The sequence below is a fragment of the Anopheles moucheti genome, chromosome 2 (assembly GCF_943734755.1).
Source record: "Anopheles moucheti chromosome 2, idAnoMoucSN_F20_07, whole genome shotgun sequence".
Taxonomy (NCBI): Eukaryota; Metazoa; Arthropoda; class Insecta; order Diptera; family Culicidae; genus Anopheles; species Anopheles moucheti.
This window is the reverse complement of record NC_069140.1, coordinates 23,543,950-23,556,554: the sequence shown is the minus strand read 5'-3', so window position 1 is coordinate 23,556,554 and position 12,605 is coordinate 23,543,950. Positions and strand designations below refer to the sequence as shown.

At 44.2% G+C, this 12,605-nt stretch overlaps 2 protein-coding genes across 3 annotated transcripts; both read right to left on the bottom strand.

Moving 5' to 3' along the window:
* Nucleotides 1-2,131: 2,131 nt before the first annotated feature.
* LOC128309864 (beta carbonic anhydrase 1) lies at nucleotides 2,132-8,834 on the bottom strand. 2 transcript variants are annotated; one of them, XM_053046347.1, is made up of 5 exons: nucleotides 8,636-8,834; nucleotides 3,724-3,740; nucleotides 3,351-3,651; nucleotides 3,007-3,279; nucleotides 2,132-2,937 (listed from the first exon to the last, which is right to left on the bottom strand). In XM_053046347.1, the coding sequence occupies exons 3-5, from the start codon at nucleotides 3,441-3,443 to the stop codon at nucleotides 2,536-2,538; spliced, it is 768 nt and encodes a 255-aa protein (XP_052902307.1). In that variant the 5' UTR covers nucleotides 3,444-3,651; nucleotides 3,724-3,740; nucleotides 8,636-8,834; the 3' UTR covers nucleotides 2,132-2,535. The 2 variants fall into 2 exon arrangements, with proteins under 2 accessions (XP_052902307.1, XP_052902308.1); XM_053046348.1 differs by having other exon boundaries at nucleotides 3,728-3,740.
* A 1,043-nt stretch (nucleotides 8,835-9,877) lies between these two features.
* Nucleotides 9,878-12,434, bottom strand: LOC128310124 (ras-related GTP-binding protein A). The gene is made up of 3 exons (XM_053046675.1): nucleotides 12,268-12,434; nucleotides 12,067-12,166; nucleotides 9,878-11,996 (listed from the first exon to the last, which is right to left on the bottom strand). The coding sequence occupies exons 1-3, from the start codon at nucleotides 12,277-12,279 to the stop codon at nucleotides 10,966-10,968; spliced, it is 1,143 nt and encodes a 380-aa protein (XP_052902635.1). The 5' UTR covers nucleotides 12,280-12,434; the 3' UTR covers nucleotides 9,878-10,965.
* Nucleotides 12,435-12,605: the final 171 nt, after the last annotated feature.

The window sequence follows — 12,605 nt, the reverse complement described above, 5'->3', positions numbered from 1 at the left end:
GGAGGGGGGGGACAAGAAATAGGAAGCAGAGGAAGAAGAGGCGAGAATGAGCTGAAGAAAAAAGTAAAATTTATTTCGCAACCAAACAACGCACCAAAATTTCACTAATCAGAAGAATAAACAAGTGAGTAAATGCTCGGGGGATGTGATTTTTTTGTTTTCTTAGACAAATTTGAGCGGAATTGGGATAGCTCTCCACTGGCGCAGGCAGAGATGGAAAGTGTATGACGCTTACATGGAGATGTTTTATGCATTGGTCACCATTTACAGTAGTTTTCAAACAATTTGGTCTATTACCATAATTCGTTTTCTTTGCTCTTATATTTTAGTTTATTTTTGAGAAGACAGAAGACAGTAAGCCTCTATTGTAATGTATTTCTTTTCTAAAAAAATCGCCTAATTTCTTGATAAATGTTTCAACATATAAAACAACTTTCATTTTCACCGTTAGTACGATCTGCACATAATTTGCTCTTATTTCCTTTATTCTAAATCTCCCCAAAATGACTTTAACATGTCCATCTCGCGCATGTGTGCAATTAATATCCGCCAGTCCTCAGTAAGTTTGGTAGCTTCATGTTTTTAAGCTAATATTTCCGGTTCCAGAATGCAGACCATTCTTTCACAGCGAGCGTGTGCAGCGTTCGGCAGACCTTCCACAGGCAAGTCTGCTGGTACTGCAGCTTCCTTCGAACGTTTTTCCTCGATTCACGCGTTCCGGCCGCAATGCCGCTTTTACAAGCTCCCCATTTTTCCGACCGTCTGACAACTTGTTTTCTTCTTCACTCTGTCCTGCTCTTTCACGCGGTCTTCCTCTCTTTCTCTCACACTACCCAGCGTCTACTGGTGCTGCTTCATGTTGGAAAAAGTTGGTCACGAAATCGCAAGTGACCCACATTGCCCGAGAGCGCTACGAGAGCGCTCCATGTCCGGATTCCCGGGCTATGATCTGCCGCGACAACGGGGAGGGTGAAAAAATGGGGTGGAAACCACATGCGGGCCAACCCATAGCGCAGCCGCAAGTGCACGGGCTGGCGCAGGGTTGATGTGGTTGTATGCTGGATACTCCGTGAGTACCGTCTAAAACGGCAGCCAGGCACGAACGTGTAAGCGGGCATGCAAAAATAGTTGGAAAGAGTGTTGACAACGCACATCTTCTGCACCGTCATCTGGACGGGAGCACGGGAGAAAGGGAGTATCAAAGGAAGTTCCATTGCGATGGCTTCATTTGGCATCCGTCTGCTGGATGCGAGCGACACACTGCAGCAACGATGCAATGTTTCATCGTCACAACAACCATGCACCACCCCAGTAGCAGCAGCTGTGTGAAGCCTGCATAAATTCCGGCCTCCCACCTCTTTTAGCCCTCCCGTGCGCGACGTGGAATGTAGCTACTGTATATGAAGAAGCTAGACAAACGATATCCACTGTACCACCAGGAGCTTTCCTTCCCCATCAAACGACATGATATTAGAAGAGGCGCAAAAGAAAAGAACAAGCCCGTATAACATCTGCCTCGCAAACCATAACAAGATGCGCTATCAGCTTAGCTTCTTGTCGTGGAATAGTAAATTTTCTCGGCCTTTGCTTACGAACATCTTCACGATGGACAAGTAACAAAACTGTTAACAAAATACAGCACCGTTGCGCTACTTTAACCCATCTACCACAGTACCATTTCCATACGAACCGATCCATCAAAACAACCTTGCGACCATTTTTCTTTCCTTTTTGGCGTGGGCAGACGATACCGTGTGAGGGCCCCCATTTTTCCACTCCAATTCCTGCTGCTACAACAGCTAAACAGCTGCATCCCCCGATCGTACCAAGGTGCAGCATCACGTGCTGGGATTTACATACGAAAATGAGTCCCCAAATCAGCAGGCGTAACGTATAACATGATGCTAAGGGTTGTGTTTGATAAACGCCTGAAGGTATGCAATGCGTGTAGCATGTATAGAAAATGCATTCTTCAGCCGAAAACGTGGCTCGGATTGACACGTGCTTATTTCTCATTACCTTGAGTAATTTAAAATAATATAAAATCGTTTCAAAGCCTGTTTAGGCGTTTTTAAATATAATAAGGTTTATTCGAAGCGAAGTTAGAACACAAAAATATACACGCTTTATTAGTCTACCTTCGTCGGAATTGTGCTGCTGTACTTTTAATGGTTTCTTTGTTCTTCCCGTACCTTTAAATAGAGAATTTTGATCGTTATCAGTGCCTCAAAATGGAAAGACAAGTTCAAATTTTAGTTGTTTTTTAGCAAAACATTTCACTATGCGGATATATTTTATACATTGCACTTTTATCTCATTTGACTACACACATATCGTAACAAACACTTGTTTTACAAACACGATTCACTTACTAAACCTGACTTTCACCAACAACTGTATACAAAGCAAGGATCTTCCTATCCTTTAGCAGAAAGAAAAAACAACACTTTGTACACAAAAGCGATATCTCTCAACCCGTATAGCACATCTATAACTATCTAAACAGAAACACCCGAAACATACACAACAACTGAATCAAGAATAGTACCGCCGTACCTCGTCCAGCAACCGTTCGATCGAGCTTTCATCGATCGCAATGAAACGTTTCGAGTTGCGACTAAAGAAATAAATGTCCCCAGTGTAGATGTCAAACCACAGCGCATGGATGTGGAGATCGTGTGATTCGAGCCGGCGTTTTAGGAATCCGTACGACGCAATGTTCTCTATCTGTTGCAGTGTGTTAACCTGCGACAGTTTATCCTCGATCGCAAAATTGTTTTCCGGATCGATGTATGCGACAAATTTGCGAAGCGGTGTTTCGGAAGAAAATATCAACGGTTTGTCCAGACCGATCTCCTTGAGATTTTGAAACTTGTCCAGGCTCGTATTGGCGTGCTCGCACAACCACGCCCTAAGCGGAGATATGCGACGATTTTTCTGCAAAATGAAAATAAAAGATCCATTAAAACGATCAGTAAAGTATGAATATTTTTTTCGTACACCTACCAACGAAGAAAATTCCGGATCCTTTAGCTGATACAGTAAGTTCATCGCCTTGCAATCACTGTGGCCACACACGATGATGTGCTTGATGTTATTTACAACACAGCCCAACTCCAAGGCCGCCGGTTCACAGCTAAAATATTCGTCCTGAAAGTGTTCTGCGTGCGGTACGAGATTGCCCGCATTTCGTACCACAAACATATCGCCGACGTGTGTCTCCGTGAACCTGGTCGGTATCATCCGGCTGTCCATGCAGGTGAAAAAGACGGCTTTTGGCTAGACGAAGAGAACAGAATGATTAGCTCGCTTTACTATCGGTTTGAAGCCGTTGAAATTATGATACCTACCTGAGGATTGTCACGAACTTTCCGAAACTCCTGCACCATTTGTTCTCGCGTCGTATGCCGATAACGCATAACGCCACGCAATATTCGTTCCATGACTGCACCGGTTGATGATGACTGATGGGTGTTGGTTTTGTTGCCTCCTTTTGGTGGCAGTTTCCACCAAATTTTGTCGGTGTATTTGCGATGTAATATCGGAGGATCGTCCGGAGAAACGCGACACTTGGTAACACTTTGACACGTAGCTTGAGCTCGGGTCACCGAAACGTAAGCATCGTTTCCCCAACTCGTTAGCAACAATTACCTTGACCGATGAGCATATTACAAAACATTAAATTAGCACTATACGATGATACCTTATAAATAAAATACACACTCACGAGCTCCGAGAACCTTTGTGGCGAACCGGCCACAACTCCCAGACGCATCAGCACATAGAGAACAAGAGAGGACAATAGCACATAGAGAACAGTCGCAATCCCCAACAACGACAGCAATTCCTGGAATACAGTTCCCCGTCCTTACAAGCGCAACTGCGCAAGCAGTTGCACTGAAAACAATGCAAGGGATTGTATTCACGGATACAACACACATACAGACCGTGCAGCGTTAGCAGTCTGCACAACTCAGTCTGGATCCAACAGCCAACGTGAAAAGGTCTGCTCCTTCGGTTACGAGTTTAATAATAGTTTATAATAAAGATCAAGAAAATATTTGTCGGCCACAGCATTGGCTACATTGGTGACCCCTGACAAACTTTATTAGTGTTCCCCGACAAGCTACATAGTTGATCTTCCACGATATTATAGTAGTGATCCTGTGTTTCACGTGGCAATCCTTACGAACGGTGCCCCACGCAGCACCCTCGCAGTGCGTTCAACGAGCCAACTCGCGTATCGCGCTCCGCGCCCGACAAAAAAAAAACACGTCCCGCGCCCGACAAACACAACCGTGTACCCGCGAAACCACGCTGCCAGTAACCTGACGTGTGAAAATGAATCCGGAAACCAAATCAACGAGCCAAGAGGACACCCAAAATGCGACGAAAAATCCGGAAAATACATTGACTAAGGATGAAGTTTCTCCGCAGCTACAGTTGCTAAAGATAAACTATCCACCATTCGACGGCGATGACGTGGATGTATGGTTTGTCTGCCTCGAAGCAGCGTTTGAAGTGAACGGCATAAAAGCAGACAAAACTAAATTCAACGCTCTAATAGTAGCACTTGGCACTCGAGCGAAGCATGTATATTCGACCATTTCTCGTTGTGCTGAAATGACAACCCAGACCCGATACTCCACACTGAAAACCGACGTCGTGGCTCATTTCCACCCATCTGAAACAAAGCGCATTTCCACCCTGTTAGAAGGAGTAACTTTGGGTGATCAAAAACCTAGTTCGCTCCTCACACAGATGCGACGTACTGGTGGAGTAGGATGCAGTGACAAAATCCTGGCCAATATTTGGATGCGAGCATTACCATCGACAGTTCGTTCTATTCTTGCAGCCATGTCCACGGCTACCTTAGACGAACAAGCCCAGGTTGCCGATAAGATCATGGAAGCCCCCCGAAACGAAATAGATTCCGTACAAGTTACATCACCTATCCAACATCAAACATCACTGGAATCGCAAATCGCCGCCTTAAGCAAGAAATTTGATCATCTACTAAGAGAGCAGCATCGGCGCCCATGGAATCGACGAAACAGTCATCCGGGGAGACACAACGGAAATTATCGCAGCCAGTCTCGAGAGCGTGATTATTTCATCTGTTACTACCATCGCCGCTATGGTAGTGCAGCAAAGAAGTGTGAGAATCATCAAAATCCAGAAAAAAAGTGCCAATTCACTTCGGTTCCAAAAAACTAAGTGGTGTGCAGCCTAGCTGCACTAAACTTGAACAGGTAAACCGTATTCATATTTTGGACCAAGCTTCACACCAAAACTTCCTGATTGACACAGGTGCAGACGTTTCCGTTATTCCGCCAACACTAAAGGAACGCGATAATCCTTCATCAGAACATCTTTTCGCAGCAAACGGAACAAAAATAGCAACGTTCGGCACAAAACGTCTTACACTCAAAATTGGCCTGCGTCGTCCGTTCACCTGGTTATTCACCATAGCAGATGTAAAATCACCCATCATCGGAGCTGATTTTTTAAGCCACCACGATCTGTTGGTAGATATACGACGAAACAAAATCATCGATAACACCACACGATTAGAGATATCAAACATCAGCAGCGTTTCCGAGCCAGTCATCAAATCGTATGATTCAACATCACCATTTGCGGAAATATTAAGTGAGTACAAAGACATCACCATGCTTAATATCAATCGCAAACAAACAAGTGCAAAAACTGTTCACCAAATTATTACTACTGGCCAACCTGTTTTCTGTCGTCCACGTCGTTTACCCATTGATAAGCTGGAAGCAGCGAAAGCTGAATTTAGATTCTTAATGGAACAAGGAATCTGCCAAGCTTCCAAGAGTTCTTGGGCCAGTCCTCTACACCTGGTCAAGAAGGCTGATGGAACATTTCGTCCTTGCGGCGATTACAGGAGCTTAAACGCTATAACAGTTCCAGATCGATACCCAATACCTCATATCCAGGACTTTTCAAACATTCTCCACAACAAGACAATATTCTCGTGCATCGATCTACAACGCGCTTATCACCAGATTCCGGTCGCACCAGAAGATATTCCAAAAACCGCTATCACCACACCATTCGGATTGTTCGAATTTAAATTCATGACGTTCGGACTCCGAAATGCAGGTCAGACACTTCAGCGACATCTTCACGACATTTTAGGCGATCTAGATTTTGTTTTCCCTTACGTCGACGACTTGTGCATCGCTTCTAGCAGCATTGAACAGCACAAAGAACATCTTCGTAAGGTTTTTCAACGTTTAAAGGAAAATGAACTAGCCATCAACGCAGCTAAATGTCAAATCGGACTTAATGAAGTAATATTTCTCGGACATTTGATTACTGCTGAAGGAATCAAACCATCAAAAAGGAAGGTAGAAGCCATATTAAATTTCCCACAGCCAACAACAGCCAGACAGTTAAAACGATTCCTGGGAACCATAAACTTCTATCGTCGCTTCATACCGCACGCAGCGAAGAACCAACAAATCCTCCAAAACATGATGCAAGGAAATGTTCGCAACGACAATACACCATTGACATGGGACGAAGATACAACAAAAGCTTTCCACCAATGCAAGCAAGATTTAGCTAGTGCAACTCTACTCGCTCACCCCTGTGCGGATGCCAAATTAGCGTTGGAAGTAGACGCATCTGGCAACGCAATCGGAGCTGTATTGCACCAAATTTGGAAAAATGAACGTCAACCACTAGCGTACTTCTCTCGTAAGCTGAGCGCAAGCAAACAGAAAGCCAGCACTTACGATCGAGAACTTCTCGCAATATACGAAGCTGTGAAATACTTCAAAGATCATCTCGTCGGTCGTGAGTTTTGCATCTTTACCGATCATAAACCATTAGTTACAGCTTTCCAACAACGTCCGGAACGTGCAAGTCCAACTCAACAACGTCACTTAAGCTTCATCAGCGAATACACCACGGACATCAGACACATTTCCGGAGCAAAAAATCAAGTAGCAGACATGTTAAGCCGTTTAGAATCCATCGATAATCAGCCAATAGATTTCGAAGACCTAGCAGTAAAGCAACGAACAGATCCAGAGTTACAACATCTTTTGACAGACCCGAACACATCGCTTTGCTTAAAGACATTCCAAACGCATCTAACATCGACACCAATTTTCTGCGACATATCCACCCAGAAAATCAGACCCTTCATTCCAAAAGAGTTTCGCAGGCAGATCATATCAAAGTTTCATGGTGCATCTCATCCTGGCATTCGATCGACAACAAAACTCGTATCCGACTCATACGTATGGCCAGCAATACGGCGTGATTGCAAACATTTTGTAATGCACTGTATTCCATGTCAAAAGTCGAAGATAATACGTCACAACAGATCACCGATCGAACACATAGCCATGCCAGACAATAGGTTCACACACATTCATATGGACATTATTGGACCTATGCCACCATCTGAGGGAAATCAATATTGTCTTACCATAATAGACAAGTTTACCAGATGGCCCGAGGCTATGCCAATTCCAAATATCACTGCCGAAACAGTAGCAAAAGCGTTTGTCAACGGTTGGATCGCCAGATTTGGCGTACCAAGCAAGCTAACAACAGACTTAGGCAGACAATTCGAATCCGAACTCTTCAAAGAACTTCTCTATCTTCTTGGAATAAACCATCTGCGTACTACACCGTACCATCCTCAAGCAAATGGACATGTAGAACGCATGCATCGCCAGCTCAAAACAGCTTTGAAATGTCACAACACCCCCAGTTGGACATCAGCATTACCAATAGTATTACTCGGAATGCGAACTTCATGCAAAGACGACATAGGAGCATCTGCAGCTGAATTAACCTACGGTACATCGCTTAGACTACCAGGGGAATTCTTTGCCACCAACGAAAACTCCAGCACCAAGCCAACAACAGATTTCGTTGAAAATCTAAAAAAGACAATGGCAAAGCTTAAGCCAACTTCCACCTCCCATCATTCTACACAGCGACCTTTTGTCCAAAAATCATTGGAAACCTGCACACATGTCTTTATTCGAACCGGAGCCATCAAACCGCCTTTAACTCCACCCTACGATGGACCCTACCGCGTCATTCGGCGAAAAAAGAAATATTTCATAGTAGACATCAACGGAAAAAGTTCATCCATATCCATCGACCGTCTTAAAGCAGCATTCGTACATAACGAACAACAGCAAGATATTCCTGGTAAACCTTCACTGGAACCTCGCACTACATCCTCAGGACGACACGTGAGGATCCCACTCAGGTTCTTAAAAACATAGGGGAGAGTATTGTGGCGAACCGGCCACAACTCCCAGACGCATCAGCACATAGAGAACAAGAGAGGACAATAGCACATAGAGAACAGTCGCAATCCCCAACAACGACAGCAATTCCTGGAATACAGTTCCCCGTCCTTACAAGCGCAACTGCGCAAGCAGTTGCACTGAAAACAATGCAAGGGATTGTATTCACGGATACAACACACATACAGACCGTGCAGCGTTAGCAGTCTGCACAACTCAGTCTGGATCCAACAGCCAACGTGAAAAGGTCTGCTCCTTCGGTTACGAGTTTAATAATAGTTTATAATAAAGATCAAGAAAATATTTGTCGGCCACAGCATTGGCTACACCTTTTTATAAGAGCATCATTTCTGAACACTTGAAGCGTTAGATGACTTCACAGCGTACGATCGATTAAACGCGACACTGGACGCAAAAATAGTGCGATCATAAACAGTGATCATTCGTCACGATCCGCGATCATCGTTCGGTTCCACCACGACAGCAGTATAAAATGCTCCAAACCGTTCACACATACATGCTCCCCAACTTTTTGGCCCATAAACGATGCCATCGCATTCAACGCGTAAAGAGAGTGGATAAAGATACGGATTGCAAGTGAGTATGGGGGACCGCAAGAATCTCTCGGGCTGGTAAACAAACATGCTACGGAGTGCGTAAATCGCCTGCACGCACACAGTCATTTGCACGTGGCGGCGCAATGGAGCCGCGATGGAGCAAGCTGTCGCTTCCACTATCTCTTTTCGTTGCACACCGCGAAACGCTTGCTGGAAGCCGTAGCAAAGTTTGCCCTGCCAAGTGCTAGAAAAGAACGGAAGATTGCGCGAGGCAACAGCGAGTGTGGGGCCAGTCTCGAGCGAAGGTCACTCTCGATTTCGTACGTAAAATATACGTTCATTGATTTCACTATATGAAAATTAAATTATTTTGGCAGATAGTTAGTTAGAATCCTAGTGAGATATTACTCTTATTACTTATTACTATCGTAGAAGAACCACTGATATTAAAACACCGGAACAGTAGTGGTGGATAATGATAACAAAGCTGCAAGCGTTTTCGCGGAGATCACTATTGTATTTTTGAAATTTATTTAATTAAGAGATTGTTTTCCACGCAAACCACCTCGTAAAAATAAACGAAATAAATTGAAAACGAACTATTTTACCACGAACGAATCCGGACCCGCGTATTCCCCCACAGGCACTGCTGCACTAACTGTTAGCGATAGTCGGAATAAAACGCTGATAAGATTTGATACCATCGGTAACCGGAGGGTTCGACACTACTTACTGGGTCAGCTGTCAGGACGGAAGGACTGGAAGGCGAACGTATCCCACCAAGCATGATGATGATTTGATTGCGAAGACGAAGAAAACAAAACAGAATTGCATCCGTTGCGCATGGATTCCGTTTCTGCCATCATTCATAAACAAAGACACTAATCAATCCATCCTGATCCTAGAAACCAATCGTTGTTGCAAGTGCCTAGAGATATGACAACAGGATCTGATTAATAATTTGCCAGAAAGTTTGCCACAACCCACAGTACAGTATGCTAGTTATACAATGTCTAATATATCAAAAACCCATTTATTGCATCAATAATGTTTTATTCGTAAACCCTCTCTCTGCAGTTTGGCTTTGTTTTACTGTTTACATCTAGCTTCTCTGCTCTGCCTTTTCCTTCTTTTATGTTTGCTCCATTATTTATTAATAACATTTACTGGATATTTTCATCTCTACACTATATTCCAGCATTTATACAATTTTACGTACCGCTGATTATACGGTTTGTTCGGGTTATTGTATCTATTTACTCCAGGTTCTGGCCACTGCCTCGATCCACACCTCTTCCACCTTTTCGTCGTCGGCATTAGATTTTATGGAGGGAAAGTGGAGGATATTTTGGTCCATGTGATTGAGGAATTCCGAGACATTGTCGAGAATAGACGTTTTTTAAACTGTCGTACTGGTCGAAAGTTAAATGGGATAATTTTTAACTTTCGCGTTGCCAAAAACCAAAGACACTCGCAGGCAAATGATGCGTTGCTAACGAAACCGCGGCGACTCATCATTGCACACATTCACCAACGGGAAGGATTTGATTTAATCGCTCAATAGACTAAGGGATATATATGGCGAGCAGGAGCTAATTCAGCAAATATGTATTTATAACACCTTCATAAAACGATTGGATCTTCAGTAATCCTTATAAAGTAATAAAAAACAAACAAACACACACACGATCATACGCTTCGCAAATGACTAATATCGTCAACAACAAGATTACCAGGAACACAGTATTCAACAAGAGTTGTGGAACGTTCCGCAAGGCTAGAGTAGCGATGCCTATCAGTTGGAAACTGGGTAAGGGAAAACTAACAAACAAAACAAACAAAAACGAAAAACTTGCCGATATTCTGCTGATCACGTGAGTAGAGAAGTTACCAGCTTCTGACTTAGTTGTGAAGTTTGCTCTTCCTAATTTGCCATCGAACATTCGACCGGGTCTGGAATCGGTACGTTACGCGTGTGTTTCCCTGACCAAAAGTTTTAAACGAATGACCGCGAAGGGAACACGGCATCAGGCTACTGGAAGATCACGTCCTAGTATTCGTTTTGCTTACCGGAAGTAGTAATACTTCTTCCGGTACAGGTATCAGTGATAAGCGTTCGTTGTCGTATTATGGTGGTAGGTTTGATATTGCGTTAGGTGAGGAGCCTGCTGTTGTTGGTAGAGCTGCTGTTGCTGCTGCTGCGGCTGTCCAGCGTACTGGTGATAGCCTCCACCACTTCCAGCATAATGATTCGGATGTGTACCACCGTTTACCAACCCGTGACCACCATGGTTAATCGCTGCGTGATGCAGATGGTGGCTGTTTCCATGGCTACCACCTGTGGTACTGTTTGGATTTTCCAACTCTTCAAAGTACTTGCGTGCGTTTCGAATGTTAATCAACGTTGCCTCAGACGGTATCGATGGATCGGACATCACCACCATCACGTACGTATTGCTGGTGAACGTGTCTATAAAGGCCGCAAACACACTGTTGCGCACCTCCATTGAGGAGAACTTTGCACCTAGCTTCGAACAGGACAGTTTAAACTGTTTGATAATGTTGGACACCTTCTCGAACCGATGGCTGTCTCGGTGCTGCTTTCGCTGGCAGTGTGAAATTACCAAAAATGTTGCCCGTTCAAACAGCAGCACCTCATCAGCGTCCACAACGTTTGCGAAGTAGTTCAGCGAATGTTCGAGGGCCTTAACGTTCGGTATCAGTTGGTAAACGATGCTACTCCACGCCCGATACAGTGTTTCGTCCCAGATACTCGTTCGGAAAGCCGTACATTCCAAAGGTCGCGAACAACGCTTCAAATCTTCCTCACGCTCCTTGAAAATTATGTCACGCTGCTCCTCCGCGACCAAATCCATCTTGTGCACGAGGCAGAAGATTTTCGCATTCGGCGAATTCACGAGCAGTGCCTCCAGGCAGGACTGGTAGTAGTGCATATCCTTGTCCAGCTCACGGCTTTCCACATCGAACACGTATATCAACACCTCCACGTTCCGGAAAATGTTGTCCTTCTGTGAGGCGAAGTACTGCTCCATGAACGATTCCTGGCCGCCACAGTCCCACAGATTGAGCACGAGGTTGCCCAAGAAACGTACATGTGAGTGTTCGACATCGACTACGGGGGAGGGTGAAAAGAAATGGTTTAAAATCGGACCGGAAGTTAGTGCCGAAACGGAGATATTCACTTGTAGCTCCCAGCCTTCGTGTGTCCCTGGCGATGTAGTTGGCGAAGATAATCGATCGCATACTGGTCTTGCCAGATCCGCTCTTTCCCATCAGGAGCACCTGCAAGACGAATGGAGCAATCCATTGTATTTGTATGAATCATTCTTATCCTTGAAAGCTACTGTTATGACGGCAAGTCGTAGAAAACAAACATTACGAACCTTTTTCTTCATTTTGTTTTGGCGTAGTATATCGGATGCAGGAAAAAATAGGGAGTTTGAACAAAAGAAACGAGCACACAAGCAGAATGTTTAAATAACACGTAGATTGTTCACTGAAAATATATGGTTCTGATTGAAAATAGATTAGAATCACGATCGTTTTTCCCTTTTTTCTTCCAGCACAGATAGCAGGAACCAACAAAAAAATTAACAACAAATGTTTTTGACGTTTGACGTTTTGTGCTGCGTAGTATGGCCACCCTTCACTCCCATAGTGCTTCAATAGAGCAGGAAGGAAAATAACGCTTGAATGCTCCACTGGTATACAAAGCAGCAGG

Bases quoted from the DNA above. Each gene is read 5' to 3' on its own strand.
- LOC128309864 (XM_053046347.1), bottom strand. From the start codon at position 3,443: ATGGAACGAATATTGCGTGGCGTTATGCGTTATCGGCATACGACGCGA. The intron at 3,280-3,350 runs GTAGGTATCATA...CTCTTCGTCTAG, and splicing joins AAGTTCGTGACAATCCTCAG to CCAAAAGCCGTCTTTTTCAC. The intron at 2,938-3,006 runs GTAGGTGTACGA...TTCATTTTGCAG, and splicing joins ATCCGGAATTTTCTTCGTTG to AAAAATCGTCGCATATCTCC.
- LOC128310124 (XM_053046675.1), bottom strand. The intron at 11,997-12,066 runs GTGAATATCTCC...CCTCCCCCGTAG, and splicing joins ACGAAGGCTGGGAGCTACAA to TCGATGTCGAACACTCACAT.